Raw genomic sequence first — 27,501 nt, forward strand, 5'->3', positions numbered from 1 at the left:
GCACTATTTATTTTTAATGTTATTATTTGACCAAGGAAAATGTTGGCAACTTGGTATTACTTTTGCATTTTTCAAAACTATCACTTGTGCTTATAATGTAAAAGTAGGTGCATTGTTAATCTAAACTACAGCTGTACAGTAAGTTTACCAGGTAAGAAAACCAAGTAGCTTATAGTCATAGTCCCAAGAGCATACTGGAATAAGATTAGTTTAAATTGGCATTAAACAGAGTTGCATTTCCAAAGCACTTAATTTTGAACTTGCTCTGTACTCCAGGCTGAACATAATAAATAATTATTAATAAGTAAGTATGAGATGTAATCAAAATACACAGTGAATTTTTAAATTTAAAGATTTATTACAATAAAAGACACATTGCCATTTAGTCTTCCTCAAAATATCACCCTTCATTTCAAATACAGTTATCCCATCATTCTTGTCACTTTCTGAAAGCAGTTCTGGAATTTGACTTTCTAACAGAAAGGCAGGCTTGAAAACATCACAATCAATCCTTACCCTCTTTACTTAACCAAATCTGGCAACCTGCCACTTCTGGCTCTTCCCCACAGTCAGAATGACTACAAAAGGTAAACCTTTGAACTGATTCAGGACATCAAGACAGTCAAGATGGCAAAATGCAAAACCCTCACAAAAGAGGACTTCCAGACTGAAAGTGGCAAGGACAATGGGATAAGTGCATCTGAAGGGAAGAGGAATATTTTAAGGTAGATTAATGGCAATGTGTCTTTCGCCATTACAAACTTTTAAAAGTTTAAATATCCACCATATTTTCCAACCACACCCCTTACACTATAAGGAGTTTATACTAGACAAGACAAAGCAAAATTAATTTAAGGCATGATGTCTCAAGCAGCACAAAAATCTGGGTCTTTAGTGCATAATAGCTGTTAGAAAAGATCACAAAGGAAATCTGGTTAACAGTTCTGGTTGATAATTCAGTCCACAAAATAATTTGTTTTCTTATTGCTTATGTGCTGCTCTCCAAAATAACTCAATTGTATATGCTTATGATAGGCTTTTTAGCTTATCAAGAAAATATCAAAAAAGAAACCCTCAAATTTATTTGAAAGAAAGTATGAAATAGGTGATCTAATTGCCTTTCAGATAGCTTTGGTTTGTAAAGTGAATTCCTATTTTGAGGAGATTTAAATAAAAGGAAGCATAAACATCCATCATGTTTATATTAATTTTTTCTTTAAATCTTTTCATCCTGATTCACAGTTATATTAGTCAGCTCGTGCTGCCAGAACACACCACCACAGATTGGGTGCTTTAAACAGAGATTTATTTTCTCCTAGTTCTAGAGGTTAGAAGTTAAAGATCCGGGTGTCAGTACGTTTGGGTTCTGGCAAGGGCACTCCTGGATTTGAGAAGACAGCTTCCTGCTGTGTCTTCACATGGTAGAGAAACAGCAAGATCACTGTCACCTCTGCTGATCAGGGCACTAACCCCATCATGCGGGACCCCCTCAAGGCTTCATCTAAACCTAATTACCTCCCAAAGGCTACTTCTCCAAATACCATTACTCCGAGAGTTAGGGCTTTAATATGTGTATTAGTAGGAGACAATTCTGTCTCCAGAAGTAGAGGTTTTGAAATGTACTTGGCTTGCTTTAACACGACCATTTAGTGAACACGTAGTGAGTGCCTATCTTTTGCAGCTGGGCTGCATCCTGACAAACAAGCAGAGAGAAGCATAAATCAGTGCTTGCTTGTCTTGGTGGCTTTCGTACTGCTGACACCCACCAGTTAAAGGAGGGAAGGTTTATTTTAGACCACACTTTGCAGAGGCTTCAGTCCATAGTACACTGGCTCCAAGGCAGAGTGGCACGCAAAAGGGACATCACAGAGGAGGAACAGTCCATGGTAAAACAGGCAGAAAGCAGCAAAGTGAAGCAGCAGCAGCAAGCCTCCTTTTCCCTTTTCTCCCATCCAGGCTACAAGCCTTTTAAGTGGTGCCACCCACAACCAGGGTGGAGTTTTCCATTACCCACACCCAGAAGTACAATAAAGCAATTAGTGGACTAACCCAGTACTGCACAGCCTTGATCCCAGTATCACACCCTCGATCGACATTTATGCACCCCAGATCTAACCACCTCTGAAAAGCTCCACCTACGAATGCATGAGACTTTGAGGGGACATCTAGATACAAACCATAACACTGCTGCAAGTTGTTCACAAGTATGGAAAAGGAGTTTATTTTTCAAAAAATAAGAAAAAGGAATGACAAAGTACAAGTGTGATAAGTATAAAGTAGAAGCATAAAAACAGGAGCAGAGACAATGCAACAACAACAAAAAAAAAATGGGTTGCTTAATGGTGAGTCCAGATCAGGAAACTTTTCCCACAAAGTATTTATAAAATAATACTTTTTTTTTGAGACAGAGTCTTTCTATGTAGTTCAGGCTGGCCTTCAACTCCCTGTGTAGCCCAGGCTGGCCTTCAACTCACAGCAATCCTCCTGCCTCAGCCTCCCAAGTGCTGGGATTACAGGCCACCACACCAGTGTTATAAAAGTATATTTTCACTTCTACTGATACTTATTCATTATCTATTGTGTCAGGCAGCTTTGAATTTCAAAAGATAAATTTATGGCAACAAAAAGTTAACAAGTACTTTAACAATAAATGATAATATGGACTAAAATTTTTATCAAAGGAGACCAAACTTTTAATTGAAAATTTTCATTGTGAAAAATGATTTTAAAAAAGAAATCATCATGTTTTCTTCAAAAGGTCTTCTGTATTTGGTATATATAGTACCATGAGACAATATTGATGGGGGAAAAATAGCTAAATTAAAAAGTCAATCCTCATTTGTGTCCCAAGGTAATCATGTAAAGTAATGATTTCCAACTCTAATTTCACGTCAGAATCACTTGAATAGCTTGAAAAACTGTTGATGCCAGGGCTCCACTTGCAGAGATTCTGACACAGTTGATTTAAGGGCCAGGCAATTGGATTCATTATTCAGCAGTTAATGAGTTTTTGAACAGCATCTAGAAAAAAAAGAGATATTTAGATCATGAGGATACATTAACTGATACATCACTTCCAAAGCTGCACAGAGATTCTACGTCAGCTTAGTTACTGTTGTGCGATTATTTTTCATGATGCATTCTTCAGTTAGTCTCAGTATTTTTATACACAAATAGTCATGTGCACACATGAATACAAAGAGAAATAAAAGATCTTTTCTCTCAAGGGGCTCACAGCAGACTAGAGGAGATAAAGCCACAAGAATGACTACCAGGTAGGCAGTAGAGCTGGAGACAGAAAATTGGAAGGGGAGCCTACTTCTGGGTGGAGCTAAGTGAATTGATTTTGCAGCAGAAGAGCTAAGTATTTTGGTTGTAAACAAAATGCAGCTTACAAGTTTCTCTCAGAGTGATATAAGGTTTTATCTGAGCCTTTGAAATTTTTCTAATAACAGGGGTTATTTACTTAACTCTTTCAATATTTAAACTTTGAGGAAGTGTGTTTTTTACCACCATGTCGCCTTTTATTTCTGTTTGAATACTACTGCAAACAACTTCTGTTTGTCCCTATTTACAGTCAGGTTAATTAAGTCTCATGTTCAAGGGTTGGCATGGAAGCTAGTCAAGCAGGCTTCTTTCTGAAAATATGACAGCGGAGAATGCTTATAATCCATAAAACATGAGAAATTCAATACACCATGTGTGGTTTTCTTCATTTTTGGTTCAGATGAATGATCAGAAAAGCTTTAGTTTTTTTCATAGGGCTTTCAAAATGGTATTTGAAAAAATCTTTAAACCCACTATCAGAAAACAGGAAGGTCTGTAATGGCTATTGGTATTGACCTGGTTACTATGGAAACACCTTTTTAGTGGTTGTGTTTTAAAAATAAAACACAATTCAATTTCCTTTTCCATAACTCAGAGAGCCATAAATTCTGCTTTTTTTATGTGATTTCAAATATCTCACAGTCCAATGACTTTCAATTCTTTTTGGAAATTAGGTTCGGTTTTATTGTATTTTCTAACCTTTTGCTTTCTAAAAACTGAGGTGGCAAAGCAATTTAATTGCTTTCCAGAAAGTCTGCAAGCATAAAAATGCAGTTACACAGTTCTTCTATTTTTTCCCAAGAGGAATAAGAGGCATTATTGTTGCAAAAACTTTCATTAATATTCAACTTTTTTGCATTCAGACTGAAAATGAAAACATGCAATTTAAACTTAAAGCTATCTCACTTTTATATGGCATTTCTTTTACAGAATTTAATCAATAGTTTTGTTTTCTAAACATAATAAATGTGTCTACACTTTTAACAGGCATTTCTACACAAAAAAAAATCTCAAAATCTCCCAAAATCTCAGTGCATATTGCTGTCCTTACCCTTTATCCATTTTAACTGTGCAGTTTTACAGTTTAATGCTACACATGAAGAACTAGAGGGGTTTAAAGACAAGATAAAATACTGGGTAATGACAGAGGAAGAGGATATGTTTGAGAAAGGGAATCATTGGTTATGGCAAATACCAGCTGCTGTATTCTTTGATGACTTCTAAATTATTGACATTTTTGCTGCAAATGACAACCACAAAACTGTTACTTGACTGAGACGAAAGAGAATGCACTGACTCAACTGTAAAGTTTAAGATTCTTATTAGAAGCTGTACAGGACCCACACTGTCAGACTTACAAATGAATCCAACTTACGAACTTACTCTTGGGACAGCACTTACTGTAGTTCTGTTATAAGACCTGGTTAGATTTTGGAGCTCAGTTAATGAAAGCAGACATAGTTTTTCTTTTTCTATCTCTGTTTTGCTTGAATATCAATAAATGGAATAGAATAGCAATAAAGGGAAATAACTTCTAGTTTCTGAAAGGCTTTCCTCACTGTGACAAGATGGCAGCTGAAATCTCACCCTACATCCATTCGAGTCCAAGTCCATAGAAAGTGCTTTCTCTTTTAGGATACCTCTAACCTCATTCCTGCAATTACTTTTTACTGGCTGTAATGAGGATCTGTGGTGACCCCAGACACGTCACACATATCCACCCTTGGAGCTAAAAATAGGGTCAACTTGGATACAGACTGAAAGTGAAAACAAGGGTAGTCACAAAAGAAATCTAGCCAGTGATACCAGGAGAAGAGAGAGTAGCCTTGTATGATCCAAACTACAGATGTCTACTTCAGATGATAAAAATTTTGATCCAAAGATAGAGTGGAAATCAGATTAGACAGATGTAAGTGCATGATAGAGAAATGACTTGACAAATTCTGCCCTTCTCCCTCCTTTTCTTCTTCTTCCACATTTTTTGAAGAATATCAATAAATGGAAGTAACTTGGAAAAATTGGCTTGAGACAGTAAAAGCACTAAAAAAGGGGCTGGGGATTTAGCTCAGCGGCAAAGCGCCTGCCTGGCAAGCGCAAGGTAGTGAGTTCTGTTCCCGGTACCGGAGAAAAACAAAAAAAAAAAAAAAAAAAAAAAGCACTAAAAAAAATACCTTTTCTTCACCATAGGAGATATTAAACATGCTATAAATCAAGTCGAAAGGTGGAGCCATGAAATCTTGAAAGGTTGGAGCTTGAGATATCATTAGGGTACTACCTGAAAATGAGAATCAGTAGTTCTTGTTCTTGAAATAGTAGCATAAAGATTTGGAGAATAAAATATGGATACATTCTGAAGATCATAGTAGAGAATTTGAGTGTTCATGCCCAGAAAACCGAGAGTGTAATAAGTGGGAGTAGTGTCATAGCTTGAATATTTTGGTTGGTGAACTTTGCAACTTTCACCATGAGAAGTAAGAAAGGATATACACACAGGGATGAAATTACTATGTGACTTGTAAAATTGCCTTTTTAAATTTTTATATGTATATTTTATTCCTTTCATCATGCTGTAAGCACCACGAGAACAGAGATAACACTTTCTTTATTGCGTACTTCCCAACATAGAATTAGGTACAGCAAATAATTGCTGAATGATCAGTTGAATGAATCCTATGCTTTCTGCTTTTAGTCATTGGACTTAGGTTTTAGTCCACTGCTGATCAAGATTTTGAAGCAATGGGACAATAAGGAATGTCTTAAGATCATTACATACATTTATTCTCAAAGAAAATTTTTGTTGGGCTACATCAAAGCTAGCAGAATTTCCTAACTCATTTACTAAAATACCATTTGACTCCAGATTCCAAAGCAATGTTAGAGCCAGTGGCACATTTTGTCCATGCAAAATAACGTGGAAAGCTACTGCCTGGCTTAGTCTACACAAAAATAGGGTAAACATCTGCAAGATGGGGTACACCTAGGTAGGGTTAGTCCTGTGAGTGTCAGTAGTACTGTGGGAACAGCCCAGTCTGCTCATTGTTAGGACTTTATCAGTCAGAACGATTTATTTTTAGAAATGGCTAGCTTCATGTGGTTTATCAGCTCTCTGTTTTACCAGTCAGAAGCTAGAATGGTCTCTGGTACAAACTCACAACCAGAGAGAAAAAATAGTGACCTGTTCTTTGATCGAGTAAGAACATTTTTAAATGCCTAATTGATGCTAGTCATTCTTCTAGTTCTGGGGGCTTCAAAGATGAAGAAAGCACAGTCACTGACCTCAGATCACTATTCTTTATGGAACAGACATATGATAGACATTCTCAATAGAACATGTAATAGAATTACAGGCAAGTGCTAGGGCTCCCAGTCCAGCCTTGTGTGCTGGTAATACTTCAGGGTAGGAGAGTACATGATCTGCTGCTCAAAAAACTGCACAGGGAGCAACTACTTTAAAGATAACAATATGCAATTTAATAACCACTGTTAATTTCCTATCATCTTGTTTTGAAACTCTGTATCATTTCTATTGGTTTCTTCTATTTAAAATAAAAAAATGCACAGGGATTAGTTGGATTTAAAAGGGGTCAAGGGTGGTAGGGAGAGGTGAAAAAGTACTGTTAGCAGAAATTGGGGAGGTCCAGAAATGTGATCTATGTAACAGCAGAAAAAGTTCAAGATGCTAATATTAGAGGGAACTTGGAAAGAAGGGGTGCCGTGCCCTTGTCTGGGGAGTTAGTATCTACAAACGAAGGTCACCCTGCCCCTGTCTGAACAGTTCACTCCCCGTTATCATCTTAGAGCTTCTGTTCACTGACTTCTTGTGTCAGATAACTCTGCCCCCCTTCGTGGAGTTTATTTAAAAAAGTAAAATCCTCCTCTGCTTGTTTACTCTAAACAAACACCAGTAGACATAGTAAACAATTTTCAAAGAGTTGATAGAATTGGAAGCAATAAAATCGATACAACAGTCACCACGGTGACGCATGCCTGTAACGCCAGCTACTCAGGAGGCAGTAACAAGAGAATAAAAATCAGCACAACAGATGACAGTAAGACACAAACACCAAAAAAAAATTGTGAGGTTATGGTGCAAAAATTACTAAGTGGTTCATACTTTAAAAATAAAGTTATATTTTGGCAAAAACAGCACAACTTTGTGTAAATTTTTAATCAAAATCAACTTTTAAAAGCTTTATTTCAAAAAATGCATCTGTTTTGATGTTTAGAGTGATTCCCTCAGAAGAATTTTCCTGATCAGCTTTTGCTGTTCGTGTAAACCCCTGGTATCACTGAGCAGAATCACAGACGAGTGGGCTGGGAGTGCGGAAGGGGCAGAGAACCCGCAGCTGATGCCGGAGCCAGGGGAAGCAGTCAGATCTGCCGGTTGTTAGTAGCTTACAGTGTGACAGGAAGTGAAGAGTCTTCATTTGTGTGCCATTCAGAGCACTTAACTCTCAGAGATGTCTACTTAAAGAGGTTAACACATAAAGCTCTTATGGCAAAAATGCAGGCCCTACCTATTGAATATAATTTTGGAAGGTGCCCCTGTTTGGCTGAAAAGGGTTTGGGTATGTGCTAGATTTGATTCCCCTGATTCACTTCTGTCACCTTCTAAGGCTGAGGAGCAATAGCTGAAGCTGGTGTGTTCAGGGTGTGAACACCAGAGGAATGTTGCATAGGACAGGCTTCTTTCTGTGTTGTGTTATTGCTCGTCAGCTGTTGTGAAGACAAGGAGTTTATATTTCAAAACATGAAGAAGCACCTGAATCCAAGCATCCAAAGTTTGCAAAATGAATTTAATCTCAAATTTCTCTACTTCCTGCCCTTCCTCCTTGCACAAAAAAAGGTTTATTAGCAGTACATGGGGGTGCTGGTGAAGGCCAGTGCTAGAGCCTGCTGATGTGTAAAGTGTGTAAGGCACTGGCCTCAATCCCCTGAGGAAACTAAGAAGTGTGTCACCTGGTGGGATGTGGGGAGGTAAGGGGAGCAATCACTCTTATAAAAGTATTAACCGTGCGAAGGCTGCTGACTGCTCAAAGGCAGTCCCTCAGTTATCTTTCTCCTGTTACATACTGTAATACCTAGACATATACCACAGCTTTTTAAGTTATTTATATTTCTCTTCTTTTACACTTTTCTTTTTCCCTACAGTTAATACTTCCTTTCCTCACTTTTAGTTTAGCTGAGTATGCAGCCCGGCTTGTAAAACTTGATCATTTTTGTTACATCTCTTCCAAATACTCAAGTAAGTTCACTAGAATTGTATTAATTTTCCTGGTACCTCCCTCCCAGAGCTTTCTGTCATGCTGCTCCTTCTACCCAGGTGATGTCTCAGTTCCCCCAGTATTTTACTAGGACCTCCTTTATCCCCTTTATCGTGTCAGATTCCCTCTACCCAGACCCCAGAGATTCCATTTTCTTTACTTTCTGCTTTTACTGAGTGCCCTCACTGTCTTTCTGGTGGTGTCTCTGAGATTTGCACACATAAGAGTTTTGCAAAGAAATCAGCTCTTTCTCGTTATGGGCTGTAACACCTTCCATCCTCAATGCCCAAGTTTAACTTTTGAGTATTGAGTTCTGTAAGAGTTTTAAATACAAATTCAAACATATATTTGAAATATATTTTATACCTTAAGAATGTTATTTCTTTTTGTGTGGAGCTTATATTGTGCTATAACGGATAGCAGGCTTAGTTTACTGGAAGATAGATAATTGTTTGTTAAATTATCCAATTGCTTGTCAAAGTACTGTTCACTATGCCCGAGGAATGAAAGCAACCTAAGTTTAAATCAACTGATGAATGGATAAAGAAAATGTGGTACATAAACACAATTGAATACTATTATGCCAGAAAATGTGTGAAATGTTGTACTGTAACAACATGGATGGAACTGGGGATTATTATTATTATTATATGAAGTAAGCCAGGCACAGAAAGACAAGTACTACCTTATCTTACTTATGGGAAATATAAAAAAGTTGCTATCATAGAAGTTGACAGTAGAACAGTAGTTACCAGGAGCTGAGGAGACTTGTGGTGGAGGATGAGGAAAGTTCAACCAAAAAGTTACAATTAAGAGGAAAAAAATCTGTATTTTGTTGCACAGTAGGGAGACCACAGATAACAATAAGTGATAATGCACTGTACATTTCAAAAAAACTGGTAGAAAGTATTTAAACATTTTCATCACAAACAATAAACGTTTGATGAGATAGACATGCCTACCCTGATTTGAGCATTGTATAATGCACACATTATCAAAACATCATATGTTAGCCCAAAAATATGTGCAGTTGTGACAATGCAAAATATTTTAAAAGGTATTCAATTACTGTATTAGCCAGTTCCCTTCTGTACCAGTTAGTTTATAACCATTATTACTTTGTATTTGATTAAAATATTCAGGGAAAAAATGGAAAGCAAGTACCATGAGTATTTGTATCTAAATGAAAGCTTTGGGGAGAGATCTATGGAAGGCAATGACCAAAGTAAGACTTGTATCTTGCTGTGCTAAATATTTCTTTACTTAATACCCCAAGTTGGGTATTGATTACGTTTGCCTATTTATACATCCAATGAAAGTTTGATTTGATAAACCATGAGAAATTAATTTCCCTTATTTCCAAAGAATTTGAAACAAGCATACACTCACACCTCTGAAGATTTATTCATATGAGGCCCCTTTATCTTAAAAAAATACAAGAATTACAAGTGAAAATGAAACTATAAGTTCCTTGAATCAAATACATAGTTGCTGGGTCTCTATGAAAAGGTAGGATTAGGTATTCAAGAAATTAATGTAAATGCCACTGTACTAAACATTTTATCAATGTCAACCATAAAACATAGATATTCTCTTTCATATCTTTCCCGTATGGTTCAATACAAAAGAAATAAATTTCATTTCTGTAATACTAACAGAACACTTATAGCTGAAGTGATAAATTTGTTATAATTTATAAGTGGAAATTTTCTTTATAAGTGGAAATTTATAAGTGGAAATTTTCATAAACAAATAAGATTATTTGGCTTTTGAAAGTAATTGTACTGTATCTCAGAGTAAGTCTCTTTGAGTTCATCTTACTGTTATTAAGGCTCTTTGATGTTTATATTCATATCTTGTACCACATTTGAGACATTTTCAGCCATTATTTCTTTGTGTCTGTCTGTCTGTCTGTCTGTCTCTCTCTCTCTGTGAGGGGCTCTCCTGTTCCTTACCCTCCCCTTCTCCTTCTCTTTTTCTCTTCCTATCCTCCTCTGGGACTCCTACAACACATATATTGGTTCACTTCATGGTGTCCCACAGGTCCCTTTGGTTCTGCTACTTTTCTTAAATCTTTTTTCTTCTTGTTCCTTAGACTTCAAAATCCACACTCTTGTGTTCACTGATTCTTTCTTCTCGTTACTCAAATCTGTCTTTGAGTCCCTATGACAAATTTATCACTTCAGCTATTGTACTTTTTTCATAATTTTTTGTTTATCTCTTTTCAGCTTTTTACCTCTTTATTGGTATTTCCATTTTGCTCCAGTATCGTTGTCTTGACTTTGTCCACATTTTCTTGTACTTCACTAGTCATCTTTAAGACAGTTGTTTTAAAATCTTTGGCCAGTAGAACACTCTTCCGGTAATTTTATGGCAGTTTCTATTGCTGGTGTTTTTCTCTTCCCTTTAAATAAGCCATATTTTATGTTTCCTTCATATGTCTTGTGACTTTTTTGTTGAAATATGAACAATTGATCTTAATAATATGATAACTCTGAAAGTCAAACTTTCTCCTGCTCTGGGGTTTGCTATTTTTTGTTGTTTTTGTTTATTACTCTTTAAAAAATTGCTGTAGGTTGCATCTGGGCTAAGAATCAGTCTGAGATGTAAGATTAAAGGTTTTCAGGTCTTTCCTTGGGCATATGTAGTTTCTAATTTTTCTTGCTTTCACAATTATTTTTGAATGCATTAATCTGAAATGTTTGCTCCCAAGAGGAACAAAGAAAAAAAAAGTATAAAAAGAAAGGTCATGGTTCTTTAAATTCCCTGCAAGTTAGAGTGGGTAGCTTGAAACAATAGGAGTAGATAGAACAACCATGGATGCTTTTCTTTTCTGTATTCACCGTGTGATCAGAAACAAGAGTAAAGAAAGATCCTGCATATTTGGAAGAAAAAGTGATTTTTGCCTACCCAGGCTCCCATGAGCTGCACACATGCTCTTCCCAGAACATATGTACCGTTACATCCCACAGGGCTGGGTGTGAGGACTGGCTATCTTCTGTGGTGCTAAGGACTGAACTTGATTTAAATTAACCTCACTTTGTCATCTGGTCCTCTCTCCGGAAGTTTTATATTCTGGCAAACAGAGTGCAGTAAACCATCAAAAAGATCATGCATCATGAGCAAGTAGACTTCATCCCAGGGATGCAAGGATGGCTCAGTGTACGCACATCAACACACGTAATGCATCACATAAACAGAAGCAAGGACAAAAGCACATTACCATCTCAACAAACACAGAGAAAGCCTTTGACAATCCAACATCCACTCATGATGAAAACATTGAAGAAAATAGACAGAGCAGGACCTATCTCAAACTGATTTAAAAAATTATGACAAATTTATTGGCAACATCATACTAAATGGGGAAAAACTAAAAGCTTCATCTCTAAAATCAGGATCATTACGAGGATATCCACTGTCCCCATTCCTGTTCAACATATTGTTTGAAACTGTATCAAGAGCACTCAAGGAAGAAAAAATAAATAAAAGATAGATAGATAGATAGATAGATAGATAGATAGATAGATAGGCAAATATGAAAGGAAGAAGTCAAATTGTCATTATTTGCAGGTAAAATTATTCTCTACATGGAAAATGCAAAAATCTCCACCAAAAAACTCCTAAAATAACCAAATTCAGCAATGTGGCAGGACATGAAATTCACACACAAAAGTCTACAGTGTTCCTATACACCAATAATGAAAAAGTATCATTCACAATAGCATCAAGAAAAATTAGATAATTAGGAATTAATCTGATGAAGGAAGTAAAAGACCTCTACAATGAAAGCCACAGTACCTTGAAAAAGGAGACCAAATAGGACATCAGAAAATTAAAGGATATCCCTTGTAGCTGGATAGGCAGAACCAATATGATCAAAATGGCCATATTTCTAAAATTGATCCACAGATTTACTTCAATCTCAATCAAAATACCAACAACTCATAGAACTGGAGAAAACACTCCTAAAATTCATATGGAACCAGAAGAGACCCAGAATAGCAAAAGCAATTCTGGGAACAAGAACAAAACAGGAGATACCACAATCCTAGATTTGAAGTCATATTACAAAGCTACAGTGATAAACACAGCATGGTACTGGCACAAAAATAGATATGAGGATCAATAGAACAGAAAAGAGGATACAGAAACAATCTCGGACATATTCAGCTATTTATCTTTGACAAAGGAGCCAAAAATATAAACTGATGGAAAGATAGCCTCTTTAATAAATGGGGCTGGGAAAGTTGGCTACCCACGTGCAGAAGATTGAATCTAGACCCATATATCTCTCATCATGTATTAAGCTAAAACCAAAAATGGATCAAAGATCTAAATGTAAAAAGCAGAACCAACCTGTTGGAAGATAAAATAGGTAAAATTCTTGAAGTCATAAGCTGAGGAAAAATCTTTCTGAACAGAACACTAATGGCACAAGAAATAGTACCAAGAATCAACACATTGTATCATATAAAACTAAAAAGCTTCTGCACAGCAAAAGAAAGACAAACAAAATGAAAAAATAACCTACAGAATGGGGACAATTTTGCCTCTATCCCTCAGATAGAGGACTAATAACTATAACATATAAACAACTCAAAATTGTAGGCTTTCCAAATAAAACATCCATTAAAAATAAACAAATGAAATTAATTAACACTTTTCAGAGGAATTATAAATGACCACTACATGGAAAAATATTCATCATCTTTGACCACTAGAAAAATGGAAAATAAAACCACACTGATTCCATCTTACTCCAGAAGGAATGGCTATCATCAAGAAATCAAATCATAATCAATGCTTATAATACTGCAGGAGGAAAAAAGAAACTCTCCCACATTGCTGGTGCAAATGTAAACTAGTATAACCACTGTGGAATTCAGTATGAGGATTACTCAAAAACCCAAAACTAGAAATTCCATTTGGCCTAGCTATTCTCCTCCTAGGTCTCTTCCAGAAAGTGTTAAAGTCCTTATGTCACAGTGACACACACATTCATACCTGTTTATGGCAGTACAATCTATAATAATAACTAAATGTAGGAAGCAGCCTATATGCCCATCAACAGATGAATGGATTAAAAAATGTGGTATTTATATACAATGGAGAACCACTCTGCCATACTGAAGGATAAATTAGAATCCTTTGTAGGGAAATGGAGGCACCTTGAGATCATAATGCTAAGTGAAATGAACCAGCTACACAAGCTTAAATATTGCACGGTTTTTCTTACATGAGAAGCCCCCCAAAATACATGAAGACCAAAATGAAAGATAGATAATAGGAAGTAGGCAATAAGAATGAGAAGAGCTTTCTCATATGCAAAGGGGATTAAGAGCTGAAGGGAGGAGCTAGGGAGAAGGGAAATGGACTGAAAAAAATTAAAATGTGACATGTAATTGTACTGACTCCCTTTAAGGAATGTAATCATTATGTTCTGTACGCATGTAGGAACAAAAATGAAAACTGAAGTAAAATGGTGTTTCTATTGTCATTGCCAGTAAAAATATTCTTAGTTATATACATCAGACTTACTGATTTTTGCGTGCGTTGAATTTTTGTCCAGTAATTTTTCTGTCTTCTTAATTCCAAAAGCTTATCCATGGGGTCTCTGTACCTTCCCTGTACACAATTATATGGTGTACAAATAATCTATTCCTTTCAGAATCTATGTGCTCTGTAAGCAGTGACACTGAGCATCCTAATCTTGAGTTTCTTTTAATTGCAATACTTCTGACTTCACTTTTAGTTATGTCATTTGCTATAGCCTTTGTTATAGAGATTTCTTATCAAGTTAAGGAAGTTCTATTTTACTAACCATTTGCTTAACATATTTATCAATGTGAATACTGAATCAGAAGCTTTTTTGTATTTTTTGAATTGTTTGCAAGGTTTTTCGTCCATTAATCTGTTAATATGGTAAACTTTGATATGTATTTCTATTATTAATCTATCCTTTAATTTACAGGAAAATTCTGTGTAATAATGAATTTTAATCTTACAAATTACTTGACTGTACTTGCTAATATTTTATTTATATTTTAATATCTATAACCTAAAGTCAGAAGCACTAGAATGTAATTTTTTCATCCAGATTGAGTATCAAGATTTCAACACTCTCATCAATATATTGGTAGGCTTTCCCTCAACCTCTCTCTCTCTGTGTCTCTCTCTCTCATCTTTGGAACATTTTTAATGGAACTTAATCCATGTCTATATCATAAAGCATCAGAAAGTCACATACAGTAATATTGTTTTCCTTCTCTTCCCTAAATTTGGACACATATGTTATCCAATCCATAAGATCTCTCTTGATACTTTATACCTTATAAAGCCACCGTCATTAACGTGAAGGAAGAATATCCAAAATTACCTCTATGCACTGTTACCCACTGCAGGAACACGCTTAAGGAGCAAAATGGACTAGGGAAAAAATAATCGATAGGAAAAAATGAAAATCAAACTCCGATCTTTTCTTTTTTTTTATTTTAAAGAATAAAAGAAGGATAACATAATAATAGGGGGGACTTAGCAAATTACAGACAAAATGGTAGGAAATTATCAATGGTTATCGTTTTACATATTATTATCTACAAAATAGTTTCTCAGGAAAACAAATAGACAAATAATAGTGAGTTAGAGACAAAAGAGGTAGGAGATTATGAAGAGTTGTTGTGCTATACTTTGGTATCTTCAAAGAGGCTTCTAAAGAAAATAAATAGAGCTATACATGAGTGACCTATTGAAAAATCATTAACTATTCTCAATGGTTGTTGTAGGAAACACATAATAATAAACATACATTATGAAATAGGATAGGAACATTACAAACTTTACACAGTTATGGATAGATTAGTAGGAAAATATCAATGGCTGCTGTAATACATGGTGGTATCTTCAAAGTGTTTTCTCAGGAAGACAGAGATATGCAAGAAGGATCTAATAAGTAGTTACAGCCTAAGGGTTGTCAAAAATAGCATATTACCTCCTCACCAGTGACTCCTTTCACTGAGGTATGATGGCTGGAAGGAAGGCCAGGATTGAAAAGAAGGACCGAGATACTTGCACCTGTGACTAGCAACAGGCTGTTTTCTTGTTCCTCCATAGTCATGATTACCCAGGACTCCTCAATGGAGATGATGGTCCGGCCAGAGGGAGAAGGCAGGCCATGCCCCAAGCCCTCTCATTCCTGCTGGACTAACTGGTAGCATGGGTCTGAGCTCTGGGGCCTCCACCTCAGAGGGCAGACCGATCTCCAGTGGTCTCCTTTGCATGCAGGGCATGGCCCATGGGGCCTCTTAGGGCAGTTCCTCTTGAGCCGATCTTTTCTTTACTGATATAAGGTTTTAAAAGTAAAAAGCACCATCACAGTCTGCACTAAGTGGAAAACAAGTATTCTCCACATGCGAAAGTCTTCCTGACAAAGTATATTTAGAACATACTAGAAAGTTAGACAACTTTCAGAGTTGCACAATTGCCCGTACTGCCTGATCTCAGTCATTTTCTAAGGAGGATAAACCGTTTTCCGCGCCGAGGCTGCAATTTGACGAGCGCTTAGAACTGCACTAAGAGCCATGAGGGCAGCAGGTGGCAGCAGCGCCCACTCAAACAGCTGGAATTGGAGTAGGTCGCGAAGCAGCGGGAGGCCTCTCCCTGGCTGGCTTCTCTAGACAGCTCCTTGTGACTACAATCGCTCGGTTCATAGGTGGAAGGAAAGATAATACAATGCGTAAATCCCACAAACTGATGAAACAGGATTTTTTTGTGTCTTTATAGGAATAAATTGTCATTTATGAGAGGTTGCATCAGCCTTTGGAATTGCTCTTCTTTATTTAAAATTATCAGTGCTTTCATGTCTCCCAGGGTGCTCTCTCTGCGCTCCTCATCTATCTTCATGCTTTCTTTGGGGCCACACTTAAATCTTTCCTTTCTAGAAAAGTTGGTCGTGCTTTTAGATTGTTCAGTACTCTCTGTTAAATAAGAGTAGATAATAATAAAATAATGATGCTAAAACTAATGACCGTTTACTGATTGTGTACTATGTTATAGTCTCTCTTTCAGAAGTTTTACATGTTTTATTTAATCTGCACAATAACTTCATATTACTGTTATCCCCATTTTACAGATGTAGAAATCAAGGTATACAAAGGTCAAGTATCTTGCCTAAGTTCACACAGCTAGTAAGTGGGAAAAGCTGGAAGAACAACACAGACTCTTTGACTTGGCCTCTTTGCCATCATTGCTGGAATGAGGAGGTGTTAGTCAGATAGATGAGGCCTGTGGATATGGAACAGTTTAATTCCACTAGGATCCAGAATGCCTTGAGCTATTTAAAATGCATATATTGTGTTTACAAAACTCCTTTGGAGAAGTGTATCCACAGGTGGAAATTTGAGGCCACTGACAGTTCAACATAGACGATATTGGATACAATAAATCAAGAAGGCAAATCTCAGCTTCTTTGCTTATCTGTGGAAGCTTGATAAATTATATCACCACCTGGAAACTGACTTTCCTCGTGTGTTACATGATGATAACACTTGAATACTCTTATAAATGAGATAACAGAGGACATAATGCACACTAAGTTGGTATTAGTTCATGTCTGCCTCCCTCAATAAATTACATTTCCTAAGGGTAGACTGAGCCTGAAAAGATGAAGAAATAAAGAGTAGTAATTGGACATTTTTAATTTTGTATCTCTCTCAACAGATCCCAAGTAAATATTTAACAAAAGCTTGTGTTACATTGATGAGCAAATAAACAAATTCACAAAAAAATACATAGTCAGTGGATAGTTTACATATGTAGAACTAGAATCTTTCCAAATTGTCAACATACATTTTAGCTGACAAGGGCTGAAGAAACACTGATATCCCCTGGAAATTTATTTATAATTAAATAAGATTAACAGGGGCTTCTCAATTTTTATTTGTGGTGCCATTTTTTATTCTCTAATATACTTGTGTTTGCATTTGTTCAGTAACGCAGTAATTCTCTTCTAGATCAAAAACAGAAGATGCCTGGGTTTTTGCAAAGCCCAATGCCATTCAGGCTGTTGGAGTTATGTCTTTTGGTGAGTACATGGCTTCAAGGGTCCTTTCCCAAGATGCAGTCATCCATGCCATGAAAAAGTACTGTTCCATATTTCTGTCTGGGTAGCAGATCTAAGATGTAGATTTCTTATTAGCAGGATATGGTCTAGTTTGTACCAATGTAAAATTAGGCTCATACTTTTGTCACTCAGCACTTAAATTTGCTTCACTTTGAAGAAATCTATTTCTCTTGCAGAAAATTTATCATGATTATCATGTTTATTTTCTTTTTCTGGGTTTTTTTGTGATTATCTTCTTTCTTAACTTGGAGTTCTAGCCAGTGCTACGAATATCTTCAAAACCTTGTACACAGAGTAGTAGTGTCTAATCCTCTTCTCAAATGTCTAATCCCATCCTATATCCCAGTTGACAAAAAATAATTACGGTATTTTTTAGATTTTTCTTAGTATGGGAAGGGTCACGAGGAGGAAGTTTGGATAAATCTAGTTTATATCAAGTATGACATGAAAGTACCATGTAAGCTTGATGTGAATTTCTCATTCCTTGACAAATTCGACAATTGATTTTCTAACATATTTAGTAAGTTAAGATAGCTGAACTTTATTTGATTGATATTCTGAAGTAACATGTATTTTTAAATTTTCAGAATTAAAAAACTCTGGTACGTGCTTTAATAATGTTTTTTTATTATTATTACAGCATTAATTTGCCACCACAACTGCTTTTTAGTTTACGGTTCCTTGGAAGAACCCACAGTAGCTAAGTGGTCCCGCATCATCCACATGTCCATCTTGGTGTCGGTATTTATCTGTGTGCTCTTTGCTACATGTGGATACCTGACTTTTACTGGCTTCACCCAAGGTAAAAATGAAAGATTCAGTGACATCATATTTTGGTGTTCCAGACATTGGCACGAGTATAACCAGTGTCCTATCATTTTTGATACAAGTGTGTCCAGTCTTCTATTTCAACTAATCCCTCTTCCACCCCTTCTCTACTCTTTCACTTCTTTACTGTTTCATCGCTTTTTCCTTCTTTTCTTTTTTCTTTTTGGTACTGGAAATCAAACTCAGGACCTTGCGCTTGCGAGGCAGGCACTTGTGCCACTGAGCTATATCCACAGCCCACTTTTTCCTTCTTATACTGTTAAATTAATTTTGTACTCCATGTTCTCTTCTTCTATGCTTTCATGGAAATTCTGGTTTCTCTCCCCACTACTCAGCTGCACCTTCATTTTCAAAGGTATCAATGGCCTCCCAATGTTTAGAGCTAGTGGCCTCCATGATGCTGGTTCTCCTGTATCTCTCGGAGTCATTTACCAGTACTGAACATTCTTTGCTCAAACTGTCTTCCCTTAGAAGAAAAAGCACTGCTACATTATTATTGTTATTCTTTCTCTCTGTTAATATTTGTCCTTTCTTTTCTTTCTTTGACTTCTCTAATCCCCCACCCACCCAGATGCTTAGGTCAGGCAAGTTGCCTGCATTTCTGCTGGCAAATTCTCTGGATGTTTTCACCATTTCACCCTAGCCCAGACCTTCCTTTTCATCTCCAGCCTGTGGGACCTTCCTGCTTAACTGCCTCATTCTTGCTTTAATCACAAAACATCATCTTCCCCATAAACCAGTACTTGTGCTCCTTCCTCCTAAACTTCTCTCTTCTTGTATTCATCCAGGCCCAACTACTGAGAGGCCCTCTCTTTTATTGCCTTTGACCCGTTCATTTCGTGGTCTACATTCAGGTTACTCTGATAGCAGGCTAAATTTGGTGATTCATATTTTCACTGCTTTCGAAGTTCTACTATCTCATTTGACCTTCAAACAACCCTTTGAAGGTAAGTGGAATAACTAGTTTTACCTCCTGCTTAAGACACAAAAAGGTGAAGTAGCTTGCCCAGGCTGGCTGCTGACAAACTGGAAAACAAGGATTCTGGCGCCTAAGGCTAATTTTCTTTCCATTCTCTCTGACTCCCCTCTCTCGGCCACCCATGACCTACTCACTCACCATAGCTGTCTCTCAGCCTCTGACTTCTCTTGGCTTCATTTCTTGTGACACCGGGATGCTCTTGGGAGAATGGCTGCCTTGTTTTAAATAGAACTTATAGGTTGCTGTTTTTGTACGTAAGTATTTCTCAGGAAATTAAGAGAAATGGCTTAACAAATGATTAACGTGACACCACTGCGGTCAAAAATACAATACCTGCATATGCCAATCGAGTGCAGTTAAGTGTCCTTGAAAGTCTTGATAAGAACTGCAGTTCAAAACATTGCCATGTATCTTTATTGCTTCATATCTTGCCAAGATGAACGGCCTAAAAGCTCTGCTCTACTGAGGACCTTGGCCTTTAAATGCCACTTTTCTAAGACATAAACCTGTTTTGGGAGTCACACTTTCCCAGTGTTTTTATCACTGATGGTTGCTCAGATAAAATTAAATATTTATCTAACAAAGGGTGTTTGGTGTGGTTTTTGTCGTTGTTGTACCTTTAGCTGTAATTCCCTAAAATACACTTAGGTTTACCCTGAAATAAGCAGACATTGTTTCTCCAAGCCATTTCTCCTTAGGCAAATCTGGTCTTGTTTGTACAAAACACATGCCTCTTTTCTCCTGTGTTTCAGTAGATACATCCTAGCTTGTTCTTGATTTTCCTGGTGACATTTGAAAAGATGCATGGCTATTTATTAGTGAAAGTTTGTGAACAGGGAAGTTCAGTTTTGTTGTGTGTTTTCTTTTCCAGACAACTGGAACTTTTTAATTCAATTTTGAAGCAGTTCTTTGCAGTTCTCTGCAGTTCTCTCTTCACTTTGATGGTATAATCTCCTTCCAGAAATGGACATTAGAAAGTAATGTGCATTTGTTCTAGTTGATAGGGGGGCAGTCATTTAAAGGAAGTCTTAGGAAGAGTCAGGTCATTTAGGCTATTTAGCTACTTAATGAAAAAAATGCAGAGTTATTGTTATGCCCTTTGTAAACAGTATTGTAAAATATGTGACTTTGATCTAATTTTCTATTAAGTTTAATTTTAAAAAGGTGACTGCAACTTTCAAGTTTAAGTATGACATAATCAGGAAATAAACAGGCCAAAATTCTGTGTTTCAACATTAACAAGAGCTTTTATCAGGCATGTCTTCTGTGCCCTCGTTAGATACCTGCATTTCTTTATAGATTTCTAAAAACATAGAGGCTCTAAATAAAAATTAGTTTGAGGTATATAGGGCCCGTTATTTAGTTGGGCACTAATTAAATATATGGTTCTTCTGGCAAACAGCCCTATTTTCACAATTTAGAAACAGTGCGTTTGCAGGTAGGCATATCAGATGATGTAAAAGACAACTTGCGCTTGGAACTCCTTGGGTTGGCTCTGAGTCTGTGAGTTACCCTATAGTGTAATGCAGGAAAGCAGCTGCCCAGATGCACTGCTCTACTCTTCCTTTCTGGATTGCCCTTGATCTAAGAATAGCATTTCAAAGAGAATTTGTTTATTTTAACAAAGTTCTTTATTTTTCAAATAATGCAGTCACTTACCAGAAACAAAGACCAGAAGCAAATTTATATTGCTGATGCACAAAAATTTGGGGAGTTGATTCTGATGTAAGAAGACAATAGCTAAAGTATTTTTAGTAGTTGATATAAATTTGAGGCAAACCTAGCAAAATGAACAGTGAGGAAAACTGTTAGAGTTAAATTTATCTTTGAGTGGAACATATATTAGTTTTAACATCAGTAAATAACTAACTATATGTTTACTGAATACAAAAAGGTTATATTTAAACCAGGCCTATCATCTTAATTAAATAACATAATACTAATAGAGCTTCACTTACATAATAATTAGCATCTCATTTATTAGTACCTCAAATATCCAGTATCTCTTAAATGAATGTATTTTATGTTATTCTCAGGAGATTTATTTGAAAATTATTGCAGAAGTGATGACCTGGTAACTTTTGGGAGGTTTTGCTACGGCGTCACTGTCATCTTGACATATCCAATTGAATGCCTTGTGACGAGAGAGGTAAGCACAGTCTCTCTTCAATACTTTATCCAGGTGATCTCTCCATCACATTTAAAGATGGGAGATTTATGCATATTTCTATTCTTCAAATTCCCAAGCACATAACAAGTGATATAATTCTAAAATTTTCTTTTTCAACCATAAAGGATCAGAATTTAAAGATGAATTTATGATTCAATGTTTGTAATTTTTTCAAGAATTGAATTTGAAAATTATGTTTGGTGGTTTGGTTCATATAATCGTAAACACACATATTTATACAACTATATTCCAAAGTGAATACCTGCCTCCAGTATAGCGAAACTAAGTGATTGACTTCTTTTTAAAGCATTGTTATTAAGAATTAATGTATCAAAATTTAAAGAATGTTTTTGCAAAACTGTGTTCTGTTAAGCTATTTTGTAAGTCAGCATGCGTTAAAGACACCATAGGCCAAATTCTAATTGGTTTTGTTACTTTAAAAAAAATCGTATTCCATGAGAAATATAGTTTAACAGATATATTTCATTTATATATCCATAGAAATGTATTTATACATGTACACTTACACATAACACAAAATAATATATAATGGTTTAAATGTGTAGTCTCTATATATATTTCATTTATAAAATCAGCTCCAGAATGTGTGACATAGTCCACCTGGGTTTGCGGAGAAAGATTAGCTGAAAGAGAACTAGTGCTTTTGGTGTCAAATTGGATGACGCGGCTTGTCAGCAGTGCCTTTGCTGTCAGCTACACACCCACTGTGCTGGTTAACAGGAAACCAAGATCCTGCTTCTTGGTGGTTTTTCAGGGGTCATCCTAAACAGGGCTTAGTCATCGGGTCTGTTCCTAGAGGCTCTTTACACCGTGCACTGTGAATGGGTCTAATGTATGAAGGGAGATGTCTGCAGAGCCCTAGTACACCAAGCCATCAGCAGGCTCTCACGGCAGCCTCATGCCCATTCCCTTCCTAGGTCTGGGGTGAGGAACAGCATAGAGGTGCAGAAGAGAAAACGTTTATTCAGCATCGCATGTGCCCTCTGCAGCGAGTACCTCTTCTCACTGAATGTGTGACTCCCCAGCCACTCTTCTACCCTGACTAGAAAGGAGAAGCAAATGAACTCAGGGTTATTTTTAAAATGTAAGACCTTTCAACTATTTTCTAACTATTGTTAGATGCAGGAAATGGTCTTCTTCCAGTGTCTGCCCAGTGCTTTGGGTTTAGTTCTGATCTGCAGATTGGCAAGAACAGATAGTTCAGTCCGGAACGGTTTCTGGTAAACCGCATGTGCACTGTCTGACTCACGTCACCTGTGAGGCTCCTGTCTTCAGCATTTGCAACTTGAGTTTCCTTTTTAGCTTCCATGACAGGAAGAAAGAACTAAATCAAGAGCTCTGCCATGGTAGCAAATACAGGCAGAAGAATGTCAATTTGTGACAAAATAAAAAAATCAAATAGATCAAATAGAATCTAGAACTAGAAAGAGCTTTGGTTATCTAGATCTACTTCCCCGCCTCGTGCATTAACTTCTTTTCTATTTCCAGTGGGTATATGTGCACACACACAGACACACAGACACACTTTCAGCATAATCACAATCATGTTCACTCTCTGGCAAAATACCCTGATATCTATAAAGGGGATGAAAATGCTGTGTACCCCAATACATATCCCTCAGTAGCCCATCTCACTACATGATTTTTACTTTCATGATCAAATTTTAAAGGTACCTACACAGATTTTAAATAAGATAATATTTGAAGAAGCATTTTAAATTATAATGAGTTAAAGTTATTAGTATCTCCATTAAATCTGTAACAGTCACTGAAACATTTGATTTAAGAGGGTTTTACCCATCCAGGTAAAGAACTTGGAGAGCTGACTTCTTTTTTTTTTTTTTTAATTTTAAAGAGTAAAAGAAGGATAACATAGTAATGGGAGGGGCTTACCAAATTACACAAAAAGTGTAGGACATTATCAATGGTTGTTGTTTTACATATTGTTATCTACAAGATAGTTTCTCAGGAAACCAAATAGACAAATAATAGTGAGTTACACACAAAAGGGGTAGGTTATTATCAATGGTTGTACTGTACTTTGGTATCTTCAAAGTGGCTTCTAAAGAAAATAGAGCTATACATGAGTGACCAATTGACTATTCATTGACTATTCTCAATGGTTGTTGTAGGAAATACATAGTAATAAACATTCATCCATTTACGAAATAGCATAGGAACAATACAAACATTACAGAGTTATGGACAGATTAGTAGGAAAATATCAATGGCTGCTGTAATACATGGTGGTATCTTCAAAGTGGTTTCTCAGGAAGACAGAGATACACAAGAAAGATCTAAGTAGTTACAGCCTAAGGGTTGTGAAAAGTAGCATATTAACTTCTCACCAGTGACTCCTTTCACTGAAGTGTGACAGCTGGAAGGAAGGCCAGGATTGAAAAGAAGGACCGAGAGACTTGCACCTTTGTCTAGCAACAGGCTGTTTTCTTTTTCCTCTATAGTCATGATTACCTGAGGCTCCTCCATGGAGATGACAGTCTGGCCAGAAGGAGAAGGCAGAGTATGCCCCGGTCCCCTTCATTCCTGTTGGACCAACTGGTAGGATGGGTCTGAGCTCTGGGCCCTCCACTTCAGAGGGCAGACCGATCTCCAGTGGTCACCTTTGCATTCAGGACATGGCCCAGGGGGCTTCTTAGGGCAGTTGCTCTTGAGGTGGCCTGGCTTTTAACAGTGGTAGCAGATGAATGCAGTCGTCGACTTCTTGGGGCCCCGGGAATCAGACTTAGGGTCTGTTTCTCTTAGTGCTACAGCAAAAGCAGCTGCTTTTTCTCAGTCTCTGTTTTCTCTCCTCAGCCTTCTCCTTCTCACGGCTATAGAATACTGAGGAGGCAATTCTTACTAACCTCTCATGTGACCCATCTGGGGCGAAAGCCATTTTTTGTAGCTTTTTCTCTCCAGCCTCCCAGCACATTGGGACCCCGCAACCACTTAGTGTCTTCTCCCCAACCATCAGCACAGGCAGCAGGAATCTCGGTGCAGACCTCTCCGGAGCTCCACGCGCTCCTCCACTGCAGCCTGTACTGTCAGGGGAAGAATAGCTTCCAGGGGGTCTCCCGAGATATTGTACAAAGTCCTCCTGGTTTCCAGCTTTGGAACAGCTCTCATGATCCCGGTCAACTACACCTCTGAATCTTCAGGCATAGCCTGTATTCTCGTGTTCTCTGAGTCCTTGTTCAGCAGCTGCTCCTCTGCTGACTCTGGACCTTTCTGGTTCTCAACTGCAGGGGCAAGAGCGACCTGTTATGTGGCATGTTTTCCCAGGGGCTTCTCCATGTCGGGATGATTCACGCACATCCCCGGGCAGGCCTCCATGGCCAGTGCGTGGCAGGCCAATTGTGTCATTGCTTCTCTGTGCCACCTCACATGACTGGGAGGTGGTGGCCAGTTTGTGGGCCGATGCGTGCTAGCGCGCGCTGCTGTGCAGCTTCCCAGGCGCAGCGGCCCACCTCCTGGGCGCCTGTGTGACTAGGGGCCAGCCCAAAGGCTGGGAGAGCTGACTTCTATATGTTCAGTGTCTGACCTTCTCCAACTGTTGCCTGTCTGACCTTTTGCAGGGTCCCCACTCTGTTCAGACTATCTTCTTTTCCTTAACACATACTCTTCCTACTCTTCTCTTTTCTCTTTTCCTCCCTGCTGCCTCAACTTGTAATTCTGCTGCAAATCTTCTTCATATTTCAGTCCTTACCCCAAGCCACAGTAAGGAGACCTGGAAAAGTGAAGCTCCTTGTAATTCTAAATTCTCTGTGCTCTGCCTGTCCTGTCACAAAGTGATGTCTGTGTATTTCTTGAGATTGGTTGTAGACCTCCTCTTAGGATATTAATTCCTGAAAACAGGAACATCTCCTAGGCATTTTCTTTATGCAAGCAGTATCACAGTATGGGATGTACTAAATGGATGACTGGCTGTTGATTGATTGTCTGATTGAAATTCTGATCATCTTTGTTGGGGAAAGGCAAGATAAAATTCACTTAAATTGTGGGACTTAACTTACATAGAATTAATTTTCTTTTAATAAAGCATATTACTACCTTTAACCACTACAATGATTAAAAGCTAATTTGGTAACTTACATCTTCCTTAGAGGTCATTCAAAAAAATCTAAATAATAGTCATACATTATTTTAGTAGTTACCATGTTGAGCTCAAGAAGAAGGATAAGGTGACTTGCCAAGGGCTGTCTTATACTTAAGTCAAACACGGGGGGAACATGCTCTGGGTCTGTAGTCTAACCCAACTAATAGCTCAACAAGTAATATGGATGTGTGTGTCAATGTGTGAGTATTTTGGGATCAAAATTCATAGTAACTTGAAATTTGCTTAATTATCTTATTGGTGATATTTGATATAGTCCTAAGTGTTATTATGAAATACCCTGTCAATAAATCCTGCATTCCTCAATAGTAACTTTCAAAATAATCTGTTTATTTGGTAGGTAATTGCCAATGTGTTTTTTGGTGGGAATCTTTCATCAGTGTTCCACATTGTTATAACAATGGTGATCATTACTGTAGCCACGCTGGTGTCGTTGCTGATTGACTGCCTTGGAATAGTTTTAGAACTCAATGTAAGTACATTTGAATATTTACTCCTTCATTTTAAAAATTTCTTTAATGTTTCCATTTAATATAAGATATATTTTCCTTAATAAAAGTGTCACTTCTAAAGTGAAATTAAAATGTGTTTGTAATACAATAGCAATAGCATTGTATTAAAATTAAATTGTATTAATAAAATTGTATTGTGAAATTAAAATGTGTTTGTAATACAATAGCATTTTTAATGATGATACTCTGCACTTACAGGACTGTACATTTTCTTTAAAGCAGTGGTTCTCAAATACAGGTGGATGGGGAGCTCTTCCTTCCCCAGGGGATATTTGACAGTGTTTGGAGACATATTTGGTTGCATAACTGGGCTGGTAGTGCTATTGACACCTAGCTGGAAGAGGCTGGGGGCACTGCCAACATCCCCCAGTGCATAGAACAACCTCTCATAATAAATAATATCTGATCTGAAAAGTACCAATACTGCCAAGGTTGCATAGCTCACTACTGTAATATATAGATATTTCTAAAAATATTCATAAATAAAAGAGATCTGGAAATTTCTTTGCTGACTAAAAATATGTCTAATGAGATTCATGGCCCAATTTTCTTTTTCTTTAAATACTTCATTCTCTGGACTTTTCTTTTATAGCCTCTAATGCCACAACCCAAATCTAAGTTTCCATCATATCACATTTTAACTGATCTTGGTTATACTGCTGTTGTTTTTTGTTTTTTTTTTTTTTCCTTTCTGTTTCAACTACCACATAGTTGAGTTCTCTTTTCAATTAATCAGCATCCTGCCCCATAAAATGCCATTTTCCTCTCAGAGTAAGTGTCAGCTCTGTTGCTGTAATAACCTGACCCATATCTTTAAGGAACAATTTCTCATTTACTTCCCAAATCTATCCAAACTTTAGTAAATCTTATTTTGGACCTATAAACACACTTTTCCAAGTCTTTCTTTATCTTTTTATCTTAGCTATTTTTCCTTTCTTTTAATAATTATTTTTCTTTCATTTCTATCAAAATATTACAAAGACCTTGTAGTCTGGTACAACTTCTATTTTATTTATTCATTAATTATATATTTATTAATTACTCTGTGCCACACAATAGACATATAATAATGGAAGGAAATCAGAAAGGATCTATGATTTCTCACAAACATAAAAGTCCAGCTGCTATACAGGTTGTAAAAGAAGACAGAAAGAAGTAGATTGGC

General features: G+C 37.0%; 1 protein-coding gene across 2 annotated transcripts in view; it reads left to right on the forward strand.

Annotated features, from left to right (window-relative positions):
* The window catches only part of Slc38a11 (solute carrier family 38, member 11), a 50,468-nt gene that overhangs the window by 13,931 nt on the left and 9,036 nt on the right, over positions 1 to 27,501 (forward strand). The window contains exons 8-11 of one of the 2 annotated variants that reach the window (XM_005393302.1): positions 17,603 to 17,673; positions 18,353 to 18,514; positions 21,556 to 21,668; positions 26,165 to 26,296. In XM_005393302.1, coding sequence (XP_005393359.1) covers positions 17,603 to 17,673; positions 18,353 to 18,514; positions 21,556 to 21,668; positions 26,165 to 26,296 — 478 coding nt within the window. The remainder of the gene's footprint in view (positions 1 to 17,602; positions 17,674 to 18,352; positions 18,515 to 21,555; positions 21,669 to 26,164; positions 26,297 to 27,501) is intronic. The other variant, XM_005393303.1, reaches the window with a different exon arrangement.

This window comes from Chinchilla lanigera, unplaced genomic scaffold (genome assembly GCF_000276665.1).
Source record: "Chinchilla lanigera isolate Chin_1 unplaced genomic scaffold, ChiLan1.0 scaffold00048, whole genome shotgun sequence".
NCBI lineage: Eukaryota > Metazoa > Chordata > Mammalia > Rodentia > Chinchillidae > Chinchilla > Chinchilla lanigera.